The sequence below is a fragment of the Aythya ferina genome, assembly GCF_964211825.1.
Source record: "Aythya ferina genome assembly, chromosome: 9".
NCBI classification, from domain to species: Eukaryota; Metazoa; Chordata; class Aves; order Anseriformes; family Anatidae; genus Aythya; species Aythya ferina.
In genome coordinates this window covers 26,297,273-26,315,791 of record NC_140305.1, presented here as the reverse complement: position 1 = coordinate 26,315,791, position 18,519 = coordinate 26,297,273, and the positions used below count along the sequence as shown (strand labels likewise).

At 53.9% G+C, this 18,519-nt stretch overlaps 1 protein-coding gene across 7 annotated transcripts in view; it reads left to right on the top strand.

The window, feature by feature from the left end:
* Window positions 1-17,850, top strand: part of LOC311441640 (schwannomin-interacting protein 1) — a 95,423-nt gene extending 77,573 nt beyond the window's left edge. For 6 of the 7 annotated variants that reach the window (XM_084529995.1, XM_084529998.1, XM_084529997.1 and 3 more), the window contains 6 exons: window positions 9,604-9,722; window positions 12,701-12,818; window positions 13,495-13,692; window positions 13,813-13,936; window positions 14,918-15,011; window positions 15,607-17,850. In XM_084529995.1, coding sequence (XP_084386121.1) covers window positions 9,604-9,722; window positions 12,701-12,818; window positions 13,495-13,692; window positions 13,813-13,936; window positions 14,918-15,011; window positions 15,607-15,658 — 705 coding nt within the window. In that variant the 3' untranslated portion in view covers window positions 15,659-17,850. Of the gene's footprint in view, window positions 1-4,858; window positions 5,074-9,603; window positions 9,723-12,700; window positions 12,819-13,494; window positions 13,693-13,812; window positions 13,937-14,917; window positions 15,012-15,606 lie in introns of those variants that run through there. The other variant, XM_084529999.1, reaches the window with a different exon arrangement.
* Window positions 17,851-18,519: the final 669 nt, after the last annotated feature.

The window sequence follows — 18,519 nt, the reverse complement described above, 5'->3', positions numbered from 1 at the left end:
CCTCGAGGGGGGGGATTTGGGGGGGTCCCGAGGGGAACAGGGGCCTGGCTTGGCGGGGGGACACGGGGAGGTGCGGGGCAGAGCAGCCGGAGGGATGGGGAGGGGGGTAGGGAGGGGGGGGCTGCGCCTTCCTGCAGGTTTTTTGGGGTGTGTTTGGGGCGCAGAGGTGCGGGGGGGGGGTCCGGGATGGGCGCTGCGGCCCCGCTGCGCTCCCCCCCCACCTCCCTGCAGCGCAGCGCCCCCGGCCAAATACAGCCCCTTTCTCCCCAAATGCAGGTGCCCCCCCCTCCCCAAATGCAGGTGCTCCCCCCTCCCCAAATACAGGACACCCCCCCCACACATGCCAAACGCAGGTGCTGCGGGTTAGGGCCCTCCGCAGGGAGCTGCCCCCCCCAGCTCTGTGCGCACCCCGGGGTGGTGCTGGGGACCTGGCCTGGTGGTGCCCAGCACCAGCAGTGGCCCCCAGAAAAACGGGGGTGGCCCGGGGGGGGGCCAGGATCCCTGCCCAGACCCCCAAAAAGGCCCATCCCGGTCCCGGGGGGGGTTTAACAGCAGAGGTGGGGGTGCAGCGGCAGTGGCGGTGCGTGCCGAGCATCCTTTGGGTGGGGAGAGGGGCCCTGGGTGCTGCTGCAGCTCCGCAGCCCCTGGAATAGAGGGTGGGTGCTGCGGGGGGTGCACCTGCCTGGGGAATGACATTTTGGGGGCTCGATCGCCTGGGGAGGTTGTTGCCCCCCCCCAAATATCCGTGTGCTGCGGTGCTGGGAGAGGAACGCGTGCGGACGTGCGGTGGGGTGCGTGCTGCAGGGCGCCCCGCGGGCACTGCCGGCCACCAGAGATGGGCCCTGAGAGACGAGGCTCTGGCCAGGGCAGCAGCGCAGCCTCGGGTTCCCCTCAGCTGCATTTAACCCGATTTCAGCCCATTTCTCATATAAAATGCCAAATCCATCACGAAGGGGAAAGATATCTCTGCGAGTGTGTGTATACATTGGGAGAAAAGGGTTCGGAAGCTGTTGCAGTGCGTGTTTTCACCGTAACAAACGCCGCTGGGAATGGATTTCCCTTTTTAGCTCCTTGGGAAAAAAAAAAAATAATAATAATAATAATCCCGTTGATTCATTCCCTGCTCGAGGGGCTCTGGTTTTGCTGCAGCTCCGAGCCTGTTGCTCTCGTACCTCGGTCAATGGTGCCATTGTTTCTGCACGGCGGATGTTTGCCCAGCACGCTGAGATTCCCGGCTGCATCGCCGGTCCCGGGGGAGCCGGTGCCTGGTGCCCGGTGCCCGGTGCTCGGTGCCTGGCATCCAGAGGCCCGGTGCCGGCCTGTTCGGCTTCCCTGCGTGCTGCTGCCCCGGTTTTGTGCCGCGGCAGCAGGGCTGCGTTGGATCTGTTTTAATCTCCGCTTGTTTACGAGCCGCTTTCTCTCCTCCGGAACGATAAATCCGAGAGTGGAAGCAGGCAGAAAGAATGCAGAGCTCGCGGAAACGGTCCTTTGAACGTAATCTGTCCCCAAACACTGCAAAGAGACAGAGAAACCCTGCCCCCCCCGAGGCCCGTTAACCTACAGGCCAAGTTTTAATCCCGCTGCAGCTGATGATCCCGGGTTTGGGATCGAAGCGGGGGCAGAAACGATGGGATTTTGGCGGCCGCTCTGGGCGCTGCGGGGGGAGGAGGGTGGCGGTGTGTAGCTGCGCTCCCCGCATCCCTGCCCACACGCCTTTCCGGAGCTGCTTGGGATTTCTGGGAGCTGCAAAACAAATAGAGGAACAAGCCGGCGCGCTGGGAGAAGCCGAGGACATGTTTGGTTTGGAGGAATTCGGCTGAAAAGCTCCGACCTGAGCACGGCCGGGAGTAGAGCCCGCACCAGGAGGGTGCTGGGCTGGTTGGGGTTAGGGACCTGCTTTCTTCGAGCTCAGCCTGGTTGCCCCATGGCCAGGAGGCCCCAGGAGGCCCCAGCACCTTTCCTGGGCCACTGCCCGGTGCCAGCAGGTGGCCGCTGCCTTTCCATCCCTGGGGGCCGTGGCTGGCAGTGCCAGCCCCCATCCAGCTGCACGCTCAGGTCCTGGTGTGCCCACAGGGCCACCACCGCCTCCACCAACGGGGATTTTCTAAAATCTGATGTAAAAAACAGCCCGTACAGACCTCTGCGGGGTGGCTAAATGAGGACACGCAGCCTGAAGGCCACAAATAAACCGAGTATTAGAAAAAAAAAGGATAAAAGTAATTTCCTCTTAGTTATTTCTTTCCCTGTTGTACTCTTTAATTTTCCCCTGCCAAAGATTTTGTAATTTTGTTCAGGGCTCCATTTCTCCTACAATTTGACAAGGATGGTGCCAGCTCCTGCATGTTAGGTGAGGTTCAGTGAGGTCCTGAGCTCGCACAGAAGGAAAGCACAGCGTGCAGATCCAGATGCTAACACCAAAATTAAGGTGAAGTCGTTTGCTGTTGTCCTAATGTGTGCTTGAGCAGCGCTGCGCTGGCTTGCAGCCTTAGCTGGCGTTTCAGCTTGCCTTGTGAGCGCATATTTTCAGCGTTGCCCAAGGGGTGCAGCGTTGCAGGCCACAAAACCTGGCTCCCCAGGCTGTTGCTGGCCTCATCCCTGCTTCTTCGCCTTTTGGCAAAGCGCTGGGTGTGCTCAGGTAGGCAGAGGGAGGGCACGGGCGGCCTCGTCCCTCCGCTCGCAGAGCTGTGTTTTAACAAATCCCTGCAGTGCAGGGGCACGGCGGGTTGAGGGGACGCCTCCTAGGAGATGTAGTCAGACCTCTACGACAAGATAAATGTTCCGTGACGTGGTGCTGGTGAGGTTTCTGTGAATGATCCACCGCAAAAACATCTCTGGGGAGGGTGCACAAGCGGCCGGTGCTGTCCGTGTGCAGACCGCCAGGTGGAGGCCGGCTTCAGATCCCAGCACGGCCTTTCTAGGGAGAGCTTTGAGTGTTTTTCATTGAAATTCACTGGGAATTGGGGGGTTTGTATCCAGTAACTCGGTAACCGGCGCTGTTTGGAGGCTGATGGTGAGCAGCGAGGGGCTGGAGGCGTTTCTCCGAGCCTCCCCCAGCGGAGGAGGCTGACGTGTGCCAGCAGTGTTTAGGAGCTTTTTATTGACCCAAACAAACGTTATGTGTGCGTGGCCTGGTTAAATTTAGATCCTCGCGTGCTCGTGAGCAATCGGCATGTTTAAACCACGAAGCAGCCCGTTTCCTTCCCTCGCCTGAGCCGACTGGAAGGCTGCCTACCCCGGATGGGCTCATCCTCACCACGGGGGCACCAGCAGCACCCAGAATCACCCAGAATCACCCAAAAACACCCAGCATCGTGGCACTGGCCGGGGCTTCATGCTCCTTTTGGCGCAGCCCCGAGCCGACCCGCTCCGTCCGTGCCCTCTGTAAGTTTTCCTTTTGTGCTATAAAAAGCCAAGCGGCCTCAGGTGGTTCTGGCAGCTTCTCCCCAGCGCTCCCATCGCGCGGCGCTGAGTGGAGGAGCGGCCGCTGTAACCATGGAGCCGCCTCGCAGCTGATGCAATCTGACGTCTGCTTCCCCGTACCCAGGAGGGCTCGGCAGCAACGAGATGCCCAAGCCGAGCCCACCTTGCAGCACGGCCCCGTGCCGCTGCTGCTTGTGTTCCTGTGAGCCCACGGGTGCTGTGGGTGCCTCTCAAGAGGACGCTGGTTGCCAAAGGGATGGTTGTGGGGTCGGTGCTGCGCATCCCTGCTGGCCTTCGGCATCGCCTGGGCTGGCTCCCCGTGCTGGGACACCCAGCAAATGTCCCCATTTTGGGGCTGAGCTCTCTCCGGAGCTCAGGGTGACTTTATCTCTGGTCGTGGGCACCCCAACGGCACCACAGGCTGTGGGATCCCAGCCGCAAGCCCTTCCCCTCCCTTGCACGCTGCCTCCCCTCTCTGGGAGCTCCCAAGCCGATGGTGTCTGCAGAACCCCCCAAAAAACCCTTTTCTTGAAAAAAATGAGGGCCGGGGTGTACCGGCGCGGTGCCGTAGGCCTCATTGTGCTCCGAACAAAGGTGCTCGGAGAAACCAAGGCGTTATCAGAGCGGACATCAGTCAGGGTCCCCATTGTCGGGAGGGGAAGTTAATTTTAGGAGCAGCGGGAAATGGCACCGTGAGTCAGCGGCGGGGGGGCAAAAATAATGAAATGCCCGGATGGCAGCAGTTCCCAGCCGAGGCAAGGAGCTAGAAATCACCATCCTGGGAAAATAACTGGATTAAACAATCCTGCCTGTTTATTATCTTTTTCCTGCCACTCTCAGGGCAGAGTTAAGGCACAATTCGTGTGTCACCGCGGAGGTGAACTCCGCACCGTGTGCGTTTGGGGTGGGATGAAGTCAGTCGGGCTTGGCTCCACCATTTCGGCCGCGGGGCTGTTGCAGCTCTGGGTCCAACAACCCCACAGCTGGGTCCCAGCAGAAACCAGCACCTCTACGCCACGTTTTAGGGCTCGCTGGGCAAACAGGACGTGAGGTCCATCCTCCGAAGGCTCCCCTATATAACCGCGTGTCCGGAGCTGCGCTCGCACGTCCCGCTTCCGTCCAGCTCCCGCGGGGCGGGTGGCGAGCCCAGGCTGCTGGGGCTCCGCTCGCTAACCCCTAGAAACCTTTTTTTTCCACCCAAAAGAACCGCTTTGGGCCGGGAACACCCTGCTGGGAGCTCCCTGCTGCTGTCGAGGGACCCACGCAGCACCGGCCCGGCTCTGACATAAGACACCGGGATTTTTCCTGCCCTTGCGCAGCCGGCGAGGGCTCGGGGCTATTTTTACCCGGCGCTGCCAGTGGCTGGAGCGAGCCCTCGGCTTTCTTTCCTCCGCCGGCTCCCGCTAATCAGCCCCGGCCGCTGCCTTTGACTTTATTAGGGCAAGCTGCGGGCAGGGAGGCGGCGAGGCCCCGGCGAGCGAGGCCCCGTTGCCGGCGAGCGGGGTGCCCGGGGCCACGCTGCCATGTCCCCGCGGCACGGCGGGGAGCGGCGGGGAGCGCCCGGCAGCCGGGGCCATGAGCGGGGCCGGTGATGGAATGGCTGACATCATCGGGCAGGCATCCGCACGGGACGTGGAGGGGAATTATAAAAAGGTAGGGGACAGAAAGGAGCCTTTTGTCCGCGCGCTGCGAGCGGCCCCCTGCTGCCAAGCGCCCTGCGCTGGGCACGGGGCTGCGGGCACAGGGATTGGGAATGGGGCTTGGGCACAAAGCTGTGGGCATGGGGCTTGGGAATGGGGCTTGGGAATGGGGCTTGGACACAGGGCTTGGGAATGGGGTTTGGGCATGGGGTTGCAGGCATAGGGCTTGGGCATGGGACTGTGGGCATGGGGTTTGGGGATGGAGCTGTGGGCATGGGGTTTGGGCATGAAGGTGCAAGCCTGGGGCTTGAATATGGAGCTCCAGGCATGGGGTTTGGGCACAGGGCTGTCGTGCACAGGGCTATGGGACACAGGGCCGCAGGCACAGAGCTTCACGGTGCAAGGAGCGCAGAGCAGGGCTGCGTGTGACATGCTGATTTCATGTGCTCGCTGATGCCCTGTCCCCGGTTTGATGTGCTGCTTGGCAAAACTCCCCCTCCTCTGCGTGTCCTCGTCACAGCTTCTCCCTAAAAGACATTTCCAAACCCCTCCTCATGCCACAAGACCTGTATTTTTTAAGGCACCGTGCCACGTGGCTTGAGAGAATACGAAGGGTTGACCTTATTTTGTATTTTACGGCACATCCATCCATCAAAACAAGTGTTGTGCAATTATAATTTCTGTTGGTAAATCCAATCATAGCCTTTGTACTTCACAGAGATAAAAAAAGGCTGCGTACGGGCCTGGGACTTTAAATATAGTAATTGTCCATGTCTGGTAATGACAGACCCTGGCAAAAAATAGCGTCCGTGGCGTGGCTGTGCCTGGTGCTCCCGTGGGGACCAGGCAGGCCCGGGCTGGTGGGGCCATGTCCTCTGATGTCCCCTGATGTCCCCCAGCTTCACAAACCCCATAGGTTTTAACCCCTCGCTCCGACAGGGCTGGCACTGCCCTGCTTGGTCCTGCCTGAATATTTACAGCATTCATCAGCCTGGTATTTGCTGCGTGGCTCTTTCCTTCCAAACATTTTGGGCAGGGTATTAACAAGCCGTGCCTCTGCTCGTCCCTGGCTTGGTACTGATCAGCCCAGCCCCAGAAATGTCCCTGCTGAAGGTGGATGGTCCCGAAGCACGATGGTGGAGCCCAGCAAAGTGCTGCTACACCTGAATCGGGGATAAATATTTCATGTGCACTCTCGGCTTGCTATTTTGGGCGACGGCTGCAAGGAGTGAAGGCCGCTAAGTAAGCCAGCCAAGCGGGGTGGACGAACAGAGCGGCCCCTCAAGGGACATAAATAATACAGCGTGGGGATATGGGGCGGGCTGCTCTTCCCAGAAAACACAGAAATCCTGTTAGGATCTCCTCGATGCATCCCAAAGGACTGTGCTTGTGTGGGAAGCAGGCACACGTTGGACAAGATTCGGGGTCTTGGCCAAAGATGGGATTTTCGTGGTGCCTCCACGCTTAAATCAAGATGGGTGTACACGGGGAGGTAGGGATGAATGGCTCTGTGAGCTGAGAGTTGGAAATTCCCGTGCTCACCGATTGCTGTGTATGTGCAGGAGAAAATACATTCAAAAATGGGTCAGGAAGAGATAAAATGGGTCAGGCAGCCATAGCGGTGTAACGCTAATGAACGGGGCAGCACTCGGCACTCGCCACCTTCGTGCCCATCCCGTGCACCGGAGGAGCTGCAGGAGGCAGCAGGGTGCTGGGACAGAAACGGGCACGGGCAGAAAGCAGCAGAAAACATCAACCCAACAACTTTTTTTTTTTTAAAAATGATGTTTTATTATTATTATTTTTTCCCCACTGGCTGTCCTGAGGACGGGAGGTGTTTGCTGCTGGTGCCGACGAGCTCTCTCCAAGGAACGGGGACGGCCTCGCCGCGATGTGTCGGGGCAGGCGCACGTGGAGCAGAGCGGAGCGGTGATTAAGAGCACAAATTGCTCTGCACAATCAGCAAACAGCGGAGAGAAAATTGCAGTAGGCGTGCAAACAGCAATAATTGCAGCGTGCGGGGTGGAGGAGCAGCGTCTGGCAGCCTCAGCTCCTCCCGGCGAGATGCCTTCCTCTCGTGGGGGCTGCACCTCTCTTGGAAATGCTCCCACCTGGTTTGGGGACCTCCACCAGCATGGGGAAGCAGGAATCCCACCTTGTCCTGTAAAAATCACAGGCTAACAGAGCAGCCTTCAGCAATACGACTGAACCCCCTTTTGGAAATACGTGTGGTTTTCATTTTCGTGTCAAAATGTGTATTTAAATAACACGGTTTTATATTTTCCTTGCTAGTACCTTTACATTTTACTCAATACATTATTTTTCATATACAAAGTATGTTTGATAGTCAAAAAAAAAAAAAAAACACCTGCAATTTTCCTTCTCAATTTCCAGTTTTCAGTGCTCAGCTCAGGATGTATAATGCAGCTGGTGGGTAATTTATCTAAAGCATAAAGTTCAGCTCCCTCAGGCATATTATATTTCTTAGTAACTGTTCCCTATTTTATAATAACAAATAGGGCTCTCGATTTCTTTATGGTCATTATCCTGTGTCTGTTTTATAAAATGGGAGACGCCGAGTTCGGTACTGGGAATACTGTTATTTAGGATCCTCAATAACGGCCTGGCGGAGAAAACAAATTGCACATTGATTAAATGTACAGATGTCAAACGGGGAGCAGCTGCAGCCTCGTCGGGACACGGGGTGAAATTATGAAAGGTCTGGAGAGAGAGAGCACCGTCTGAAGGGGGAAAATGCGTGAGAGTGGTCCGCAGCTCTGTGTGCTTTAAGGCAAAACAGCGAGTTTGGGGATGGGATGGGATGGGATGGGATGGGATGGGATGGGATGGGATGGGATGGGATGGGATGGGATGGGATGGGATGGGATGGGATGGGATGGGGTCCTCTGTCCAGCAGCAGCCCGTGGAGGTGCCTCTGGCTCCCGGTATCTGGGCGAGATGGGAAAGCCTGGGCATGGAAAAGAGGCAGATGGGAGGGTAAGGGCGAGGATCGCCTCAGTGGCAGAAGGGAGGAGGAGTATCCGTGCTTTCATGAAATATTAACGTGCCTTGGGGACATACCGGGGGATGCATCTGGCACTCGGAAGCAGCTGAGCTCAGAGCCGGGTCGCTGGTAACCTCTTTTTGAAGGAGGAGGCTGCCCAGTCTACATTTATTTACCAGTATTGCTTCCAGCCCTGCTCGCGCGTGGCCGGGGGCCGCGATGGGCAGCACGAGGGACACACATGAGCAGCCCCCGCCCTGCCCTTACCCCACGGAAAGATCTGGTTTCCCTGCGGTACGTCTTGTTGCTTCGTCTCTCCTTGGTTGCTCCTCCAAATAGCGGCCTCTCTCCCCAGATCCCCAAGGGGTGGAAGGCTGCCAGGCAGGGAGCATCTTCACTAAACAGTGGCTTGCATGGGAAAAAAAGAAAAAAAAATAATCATTTGAGGGTGTTTGCCTTATGTTTTTCAAGTGTTGTCTCTGATCTATTTTTACTTTAGTCTCTGTGCTGCTACCACCAGCAGGGCTGGCTGTGTTTCCTCGAAATGCAGGCTGAGGCCTTGCCTACTGAAAGTTTAAAAAACAGCATAAAAAAATAATATCTAGGCGGTCTAGGCTGTGACTTCTGAGAACAGGAGCTGAACTTGGAAAATCCAGTACCCCTTGATGCCAGGAGGGTTACTTTTAATATTTTTGAGTTATTTGTAGTGGTGAAAAAGGGATTAGGTTACAAATGAAGCGTGTGTTTTGGTAAGGGATTGGCAATGTAACGGGCAGTGTGCTACTGTGATACAGGCGGTCGGCACCGGAGTTACATTAAATGATTAGCTATTTGTAGCTAATGATATACATTTCATGATATGTCACTCCCTTCTGTCAGATGTAGATCCTTTTTTTAGTTAGGTGAAATATGGGAGGCACATCTATATGGGCAGCGTGGATTGAAGTCTGTGCCTGCCTGCTACCTTTTCTGCTGTTGGGTATCCCTGGGAAGTTGTTCTGTGTTACTCTGAAATGCAATGTTTCAGGGCTTCCAAATGTTCCTTCTGCCAATTATTTGCCTTCTTTTAAGAAGTTGTAGCCAGCACGGGTGCATAATCCGTTACCGACAGCCAGCAGTGTGGTAGTGCTGTAAATTTGGGTCTGGATCTGTGATTCTCACTTACTGCACGCCGATTACTTCCACATCCATCGATGGGTGATTCCTTGTAAATCATTGTGTAGCCTGACTTTATCCCAAATACACACATGTATGAATGCATTTTTAAAGACATTTGATGGCAACAGTTAAAAATCCACCTGCAGGTTGGTTGCCCAGAGGGCCATGTAATTTGGGAAGGTGCCTCTGGGGGAAGTGGAGGCACTGCTGGTGCCAGCATGGCCTCGGTGGCTGTGTGTACCCCTAGATCTCAGCAGATATATGTGCAGACGTGCATCAGGAAGGCTCCCTGGGTGCTGAGCCCCCTTGTGCACGGGCCTGGCCACGGTGCCGGGGACTTCACCGCCTGCCTGACACCTCCCTGCGCTCCTTCCCTCGCAGGCGCAGAAGAATGAGCGCGAGTCCATCAGGCAGAAGTTGGCACTGGGCAGCTTCTTCGACGATGGCCCGGGACTGTACACCAGCTGCAGCAAGAGCGGCAAGCCCAGCCTCTCCTCCCGGTACGTGGGGCGTGGGTGATGGTGGGGGGAGCTGGGGCTGGGGTGGGAGAAGGGCTGGGTAGCGGGGTTTGCCATGGGAATCTCTGTGTTGAGCTGCAAAATCCACAGAATTTGAATGTTGTCATGGAAGATGTGCATGCCCAAAGCAGGAGGGGCTTGATAAGTTATTCCTGGGTTAGCTTGGTGAGAGCTTGTGAAAAAAAAACACACTAGGTTGTGAAAAACCATCTTCCTTCGGTGGTTTGGGAGGCAGCAGCCTGCTGGAAGTGGATCTTTCTCTGGTAATTACCCTGGTGGTAGTGTATCAGTGGAGCTCCTTCTCCTTTGCTGAATTTACCTTCTACTGCCTCCTGAAATACCTGCAGCATTGCCTGGGGATACAGCAAGGTCTCCAGCTTTCCAGACAAGAAATTTGGGGAAATGAGCGTGCAGAGAGCAGAGCCGCAGCGTGGTCCTGGCCTGGGCAGCAACCTGGGGGCTTGTGAGATGTGGTGTGATGGGGATGGGCCCCAGGTGTGCTGGGGAGGGCCTGGATGTGTTCAGCTGCCAGGGGGGCCCACAGCACTTGGAAAGCCTCCCACACCTGGGTACTGACAGGCTGCTGCCATGGCATGGCCACAAAAAAACTGGGAGAGTATAAAAGCAGGAGGAATGCTGCTAGCACAGCAGAGAGGTGCAGTTGCAAAATTCGACTGAGCTGCAAGGCATCTGAAAGGGAAAGCTGTTGTGCGCTGTGTAGTTACAGCTAAACCAGTAACCACTACCTCGTAATTACGGTGCAGGGCTAATTAACGCTGCGCAGCAGGGTTTGGCAGCTGTGCCATGAGAAAATACCAGGTGTACCTGAATGCTTTGGCTTTTTGTTAGTATTTATAGCCCGGGCAAAGCACTGGTACACGCTGCATGTGTCAGGACACCCACAGGCTCTCAGAACCAGCAGAGGCCGACCCGCTCCTGGAGAAGGGGCTGGCACTGCTCGGCTTCCCATGGGCCACGTTTCAGGTGCCACATGGACACAGGCTGGATGTGAGGGGGGTGACTGTCCCTGTCCCTCCACGTGGTGCTCCCAGTCCTTGTCCCAGTACCATGAGGCAAGCACAGGGCGCAACCACGCACTGTAGCATCCTCTTCCAGGCCGGTCTCTGCCTCTCAGCTACTCACTGCTTTAATCCAGGCTTTTTACAACACGGCCAGCATCCTGTTTCTACCACTCCAGTGCTCCCAGAGGTGCCTCTGCAAGCAGATGTGTGGTTTGGCCATTTAGGTCACGCTCTTGACACGCAGGCATCCCGCAGGCCCCATTTTGCACTTGCTCTTCCCTTTCTGTGTGAAGCAGTTTTAAGCCATGCCGAAGGCAGCATCCTGCTCCCTGTCCTGGGTACCCACGTTTATTTAGCCTGGCTTAAAAGCCTGTGTGTAATTATTAATGCTAACGTAGAGTAATGAATGAACAATACCACGAAACCTAATGTAAAATTAGAGTTTGCTGCCTGTAAGTACAGATATAAACCCCCTTGTTGCAGAGCTTGTGCGTGGGCCTGCCCATCTTAGGCACGTGGTGGTGGGGCCTGGTAGTGCTGGCACAGGAAACCTCTGCTTCCTGGGGATATTTTTTAAAAATGAATTTGGAATATGAGCAAAGACTGAGCAGGATCTGTAGGAGGCAAATGGGCCCGGCCCTGACGTCAGGTGCCTGGGACACGCAGCGGGAAGGCTGATAACTGCAGTCATCGGCTGCTGTGCCCGATGAACGCCACTGTGGGGTTTCATAAATATGGTTTTGTAAAAGGAGTCACTTCCTGGTGTGCTACGAGATGTTTATCTGACCAGAGGCACCAGATAAAGTGGTTTCACCCAGTTCTCGGTACACCACATGTGCTGCTCCAAGCCTGCCCCGGCCAGTCAGCGGCACGGGGCTGACTGGGATGTGGGAATGGCTGAACTGGGAGCAGACTGCCTGCATTCGGCAGGGCCAGTGCTGGTTCTGGAGGGGTCAGTGCTTGGCCTGAAGCTACCAAATGTGGTCATCGATGAGCTGGAAATATGTGCGATATCACGGCTCATAACTCAAGTGGTAGCGGGAGTGAAATCACCTGGGATTTGGGAGACTGCGCTGGGTGACAGGGGTGCCTCCTCACCTCCGTCCTGCTCTTGCCTTGCTCAGCAGCGGGGTTTGGGGCTGTGCTGCTTCCCTTCTCCCTCTCACTTGGGAGCTGATTGCTAGCTGTGGTTATTTGAGCAAAAGCCGGGAAGGTTTCAGCTGTAGAAGCAGCCATGCGATGCAGCGCTGCCTCTTGGCCGCAGACAGGCTTACTACCCTCCTAAATAAATCATTTTGGTCATCCCACGTTATTTGGTATTAAAGGCCACCCGCGATGACGAAGCTCTGCGGTATCTCAGCAGTTCTGAAGTTCATCAATAGATGGTGGTAGAGGCTTTATATCGGGTAGAGGCCTTAGCATTGCGGAGCCGGGTGTTTTCAGTCCCTTGGGGATGCCCCTTAGAAACCTGGCCTGGCGCAGAGGAGGCAGCCTGCCTGGGACTTGTCACCGTCAGCACCAGCATTTGGCCCTGCTCTGCTGCTGGTGGGGCTTTGGGGCTGCTCGGGGCCGAGCAGGGCATCGCTGTTGCAGGTCCACCACAGGGCACGGCCATGGAGGAGTGGCAGCTTCATCGGGCCACAGCCTGGCACCGAGGCGGTTCCTCTCAGTGTGTGAGAGTGGAGGTGTTTTTGGCGTGTTTCCACGTCAAATAACAGCTCTGGGACCATCTTCTCAGGGAAAAAAAGTGGTTATGTTTTTCTTAGGTCAGCGCAAAATCAGGCAAGCAGGGCCTGCTGCTGCCGGTGCTGCAGCACCTCACCTGCAGGCCCTGTCGACATGGTGGGGGGAAGCGCAGGATCCCAGCACGGTGTCCAGCCCCATTCCCATCCCCATCCCTGTCCCATCCCCGTGTTGTCACCTCTCCTTCCCCCGCAGGCTCCAAAGCGGGATGAACCTGCAGATCTGCTTCGTGAACGACAGCGGCAGTGACAAGGACAGCGACGCCGATGACAGCAAGACAGAGACCAGCCTGGACACGCCTTTGTCGCCCATGGTAGGTCTGGGGGCGCCTCTCGCAGGGGTGTAGGGCACAAAAACCTTAACGCCGTCCCTAATGGGAACCCGTGGAGAGCCGAGCCTATTAGAACAGCAGCGCTAAACCCCAGAGCAGCATCTTCAGTTGTCAATAAAAGAAATGCAGGATGCTGAGAGGCAGATTGCACATTGCCCCTGGGTAGCAGAGACCTGCTGCTGACACCAGCCACCTCCATGGGCAATGTCCCTTCTCCACCCTCCTTTCTCCGTGGGTCTGGTAATTGCCCAGGCAGTAATGGATTCGAAGCCGTATCAGCTCCCACCAGCTTTCCTCTCCTCTTTTCCTCTGTGAATATAACACAGAGGCCCCAGACACGTGCTAGGCTTTCCTCCAGCTTAACCAGCCCGTCCTCTAAATACCCATTGATCTGCCTGGCTCCCCTTTGAATTGCATGTGCTCAAGCTGCTGCTGGTACTCAAAGGAGGCAAAATCACTGTTTTTTTTAAATAATCTTGCAGATTTAATTTTTAAAAAATAATTTTTAAAAGTGTACGTTTCACCTTGCCTGTAGAAATCATGCCATTTGTGAGTGCACAAAAAGGCGATAAGGTGCAAGCCAACTGCTTTGCTCTGTCCCCGCTGGCGGCGGCGGTGGCGGTGCCGGGCTGTAACGGCTGCGTGTCTGCTTCCCTAGAGCAAGCAGAGCTCTTCCTACTCCGACAGAGACACGACCGAGGAGGAGTCCGAGTCCCTCGATGACATGGATTTTCTCACCAGGCAAAAGAAACTCCAAGCCGAAGCCAAAATGGCCTTGGCTATGGCAAAGCCCATGGCCAAAATGCAGGTGGAGGTGGAAAAGCAGAACAGGAAGAAATCTCCGGTAGCTGATCTTGTAAGTGTGGGGCTGGGACCGCTGCCCATCGCTCCTCTGGCTTTATCATAAATAATTACAAGTGAAAACAATTACAGATAATTCAGGGAAATAATTAAAGAGTTGAAACTTTATTTCCAGCTGCCACATATGCCTCATATAAGCGAATGCCTGATGAAGAGAAGCTTAAAACCCACTGATTTGAGAGACATGACTATCGGGCAGCTACAAGTGATAGTCAATGATCTCCACTCACAGATAGAAAGTAAGTGATATTTGTTTAATTCTTCTTTGGCATGTCCCGTCTACTTCAGGGTATACATAAAAATGTTGGTAAATGTACAATAACACAAATACAAGTGGCACTGCAGGAGCTGGAGGTGGATTTTTTGCCAGATTCTTCTCCTTTTTGCCTTCTTTTTTTTCCCCAAAGCACTCGGAGTGCTCTGTAACGTTGGGATGGTGGTGGCAGCATTGCTTCAGCACCTGATGCATCGTTTGTAACTCAAAACCTTGTCGGGTAAAAATACTCTCAGGACATCTGGAAGCTGCTGCCAATTTTATGCCTTTATGCAGCTTTATGGCTGCGTTTTCCTGTGATGCTGTGCTGTGGCATCAGGAATATCCACAAGGGGGGAAACTCCAGACTAGCAGGCAGCCTGGGCACATAGATTCTGGTGAACGTGCTGCTCAGGCAGCTTGCAGCAAGTTAACGTGTTTCATGGGTCCTTGCATTTGCCTCCTTGTCTGTCTTTGCTCTCTCCAAAGGATCCAGGGTTTTTCCCCCAGGCATCTCCACCTTCCAGTGCCAACAATTAATTAATCTTGGAGGAAACTTCTCCGGTGGCTGTAGGTCAAAAAAATGAAAAAAATGTTTATTGGGCTCCCTTGCTGCTCTGTAATTGCTCGCGTTTGTTAATTAGCAACCCTCCTGGCAGCCCCAGATCCCTCTGCTAGGGATGTTTTGCTGCTTGGAGACTGCCCCTGGTTTCTGCCCGCAGGCGGGCAGCAGCAGCCGCTCCTCTTCTAATGTTCACATGACAGGCAGGGATGCTACTCAGGGGGCAAGTGGTGCCTAAATACCCCCAGGCTGGATGCTTGCTGCAGTTTTTATTGCCCAGGACTCCTCAAAAGCTGTAGCACTGAGGCTTGAATCCCAGAAGCACTAGGAAATTTATTCAATTACAATATTACAAACTCACCCCCCGGCACAGCACCAACTCCCCGCCTTTCTCTCCGTCCCCAGGCTTGAACGAGGAGCTGGTGCAGCTGCTGCTCATCCGGGACGAGCTGCACACGGAGCAGGACGCGATGCTGGTGGACATCGAGGACCTGACCAGGTGAGGGGGGTCCATGTGCGCTTCCCTTCGCTCGGGACCTGGCTCCGTGGTGGCAACGTGGACGGGGCTTCTTTTAGCAGAGTTTCAGTCCTAGACGATTTGGGTTGGCGGTAACAAAGCACTCAGGGTTTGGGGGCCAAAATCCCACAAAAGCAGGACTTGCAGGGAGACAAGCAACAGAAAGGCAGGCTCGACCCTGCACAGGTGTCTCCTGTGCTTTGGAAAACGCTTCGCTTCCAAAATGCAGTGAGCAGGGGTTCAGTAAGCAGAGGGATTTGGCAGCCCGGGCAGCGCCGCGGTGGCGGTGCCGCATCCTGGCATTGTTTGTGGCCGAGGAAGCCTCAGTTCCCTGCGGAAGATGAGGAAGTGCCTGAAGCTGAAGCAGACCCCATGGGGAAGGTGTTTCCTGGCTGGGGAAGCGTTCCCTTCCTGACCTGGAGCAGCTGAGCCAGCCCACCCCTGGCCTCGCTCAGGGCTGCATTTCCTCGGGAAGCGCTGCAGAAGCGGCACGGCTCTGGCCATGCCTCCATCGGTGTGGGTTTGCCTCCCTCCCACTGATTACCAGTAACAGGGCTGCTTCTTTCCCTCCTCCCAGACATGCCGAGAGCCAGCAGAAGCACATGGCAGAGAAGATGCCAGCAAAGTAAACCGAGACGCCATCAGAGCAGAGATGGAGCTCGCCTGTCCTTCGCTTCTGTGTCTGTACAAATGCTGATGTCCACGGTGGCGCACCAGAAAATCAGTGTTAGTCATTGGTCGTGTCCGAAGCTTTATGTCCGGTGATTGGCCTCTGCTTCTTAATTTATTTTAATTTTTTTACTCGTGCCACTAAATATCAGGCATTTTAATAATATTATTACAGAAAATGTACAGTACTTATAACATTATAAATCATGGATGAGAGGAGAGGGTAGTTTAACTTTATTTTTGGTTGCTTAGAGATTTTAAGTTGAACAATATTTTACCATTGACTACTTTTTTATCCTTCACTGTAGTTTTAAATAAAGAGACTGTACTTGACGGTGCTATACAAGTCAAAAAATACATGCCTGCCTCGTAGTGAAGTTGTAGCTTTCAGTAATATGTACATTTTAATCAGTTTTCAACATTTTGTGAATGTTGACTACCTGACATTCATTTTTAGATGTGCTATTAACATTCAGTTGGATTCAAAGAGTTACCTTGGAAGTTTTATGTATAAAGATGTAAAATAAAAATTTAAAAAATTGTTTCATATGATATGTCTTTTTGTTGACTAGTGGTTGACTTGGTGATGCACCAGTAATGTACTCGTCTAACTAAATGTGCAATTCCTAATTTGCCATCACCAGAAAGAGCCTTTTTTGCCGATCACATAAAACTATGGAGAGAAGACAGGATTTTTGTAGAGTTATTTATTTGTAAGTTCATAATGTATGTATGACATGGACTTAAGATATTCTTCTATAATAACATTCACCGGGCCCTAATATTGTGACTATTGTTAGAATCAGCAGGCACATACAGTAGATGTTTTTATATTTTATTGTCTGGGCTAAATATTTAAATGACTCACCAGTGTCAGAAATAATAATAATAATAATAAAAGAAAGAAATCTATGTTAAAAATCTAAGCGGCATATTAAATGTATTATATATGGTTGTTGCTCACCTCTGCCTTTGGGCTGGCCTCACGTCTGCTATCCGTCCCCATCACCGTGCTGTCTGTTGTGCCCCCCTCTGCTGCCCCCCACGTTTTTAGGAGGACGGGCACTGGGCGAGCTGGGAGCTCTGTCTCCAGCCTTAATTTCTCTGTCCCAGTGCTGGAGCAGGGCCCCAGCTCCCACCCCAGGGCTGGCCACGGCCGGGAGCAGAGAGCTCCGCTGCCTGCATTTGGATTTTTTTCCTCGGTGACAAATTCCTCTTAGCCAAGTGTTGGGCTGACGACTTGTTCAGGGTGTTTGCAGCAAGGCGAGAGCTGCATTAGATTTCCATCCCCTGCCATAAATGTGATTTACAGAAACGATTTACCTTTTTTTTTATTTTCCCTTCTTTCTCAGAAGCGGCGCAGGACGGGTTGTGAGTGCCAGACCTGCAGGGCTGGGGTTTGGGCCCTTTGGGGCTGCCTTGTCTTGCCGAGGTGTTTTCCGAGCCCGCTCTGACAGCAAGATGCTCGCCTGCAGGCTGGCAGCGTAAACTCCGCTCATTTCACTTGCGTTTTTGGAATCTATGCAGAAAAAAAAAAAAAAAAGATGCCTGTGTTCGGGGGGTGTTTGCTTCCCTGCATCTCCTGGTTGTCTTGCTGCTGTTAGCTGCACGTGGCGATAGCTGGCTGCTGGTTTTGTATTTCTGCTCTGTAAAACGTCCGTGTTTTCACCTCTGAGGCCAAAATCCCCCCCCGCGGGGTGCAGAAAAGCTTGGGCTCAGCTTTAAAACTGAAAAGCCTGGAGGTGTGCCGGTGGGGTGCAGCGAGCAGGGATGGTGCAGGGTCCCCACTGCCCTCTCTGCTGTCACCCCTGACCCTCCTGGCTCATGCTTCAGATTTTTGGGCACTTGGGTCAGGAAGCCTGGTCAGCCCGGGGTTGTGCTCACCCGATAAGTGCCTTTAACTTGCTGGAGAGAAGTGAACCTCGCACGTTCCGCTAACCTGCTGTCGAGGACTGCCAGCGGTGTTCCCATCTTTAAGGGTTTGGTTTTTAACAAAGAAAAAGTTAAAAAATAAAAATAAAAATAAAAAGGAGTATTGCTGGGTAACTGCATCTTCTTGGATCTCTGTCCAGTGTACTACGGTATCGTGCTGGTGTGTATGATGGCAATGCTGTGGAATTAATGGATTAAATTACGTTTTTTGAAAGAAAAATGTGTTGTGTGGTTTCTGAGCTGCTGCCCCAGCCCCAGGATTTGCCTCCAGCTCCTGAACATGGCCAGGGTCACCCCTGCGCCTGCTGCACGAGCGGCACCGAGCCTGAGTGTGGCCAAGCAAATGCTGCTGGAGCACAAACCGTATGGCACAGCCCGGTGCAGTGACACCATTTTGCTGTTTATTCAACACTAAAGTAATGAAAAAGTTCGGATGATTTGCCCATGCCTTTGGGAAGCCAGGGGGAACTGAAGTCCTTGCCTAAGTTTGCATGTCAGGGTACCTATTAATTAACATAAACCTAAAAATAGACTTCCCCAGAACATGTACTCCGTCAGCCATTCCTTTCCCAATTTTTCAGTCTCCCGCGTGTTTTCAGTTCCCCTGCACTCCCTCCCTTGGGCTGTTTCTCAGCCGGGAAAGTTTATTTCTGTCCCTAGCAGCTCATTGATGCTGAGACTGTACTGGGCTGTCCAGTGCCAGAGCCTTGGCTGCTGTGATGCCCATACGCCCACGGGGAGCTGCTGCTTCCTGCACTGGGGGAATTTGGGGTGTCTGGGGGCTCCAGAGATGTGGGTATTATTTTGTTTTCTTTTTATTTATTTTCTTTCTGCCATAGCTTTTTTTTTTTTGCTGCTTTCCTTCTATGAATGGGGCATTTACTCGGTT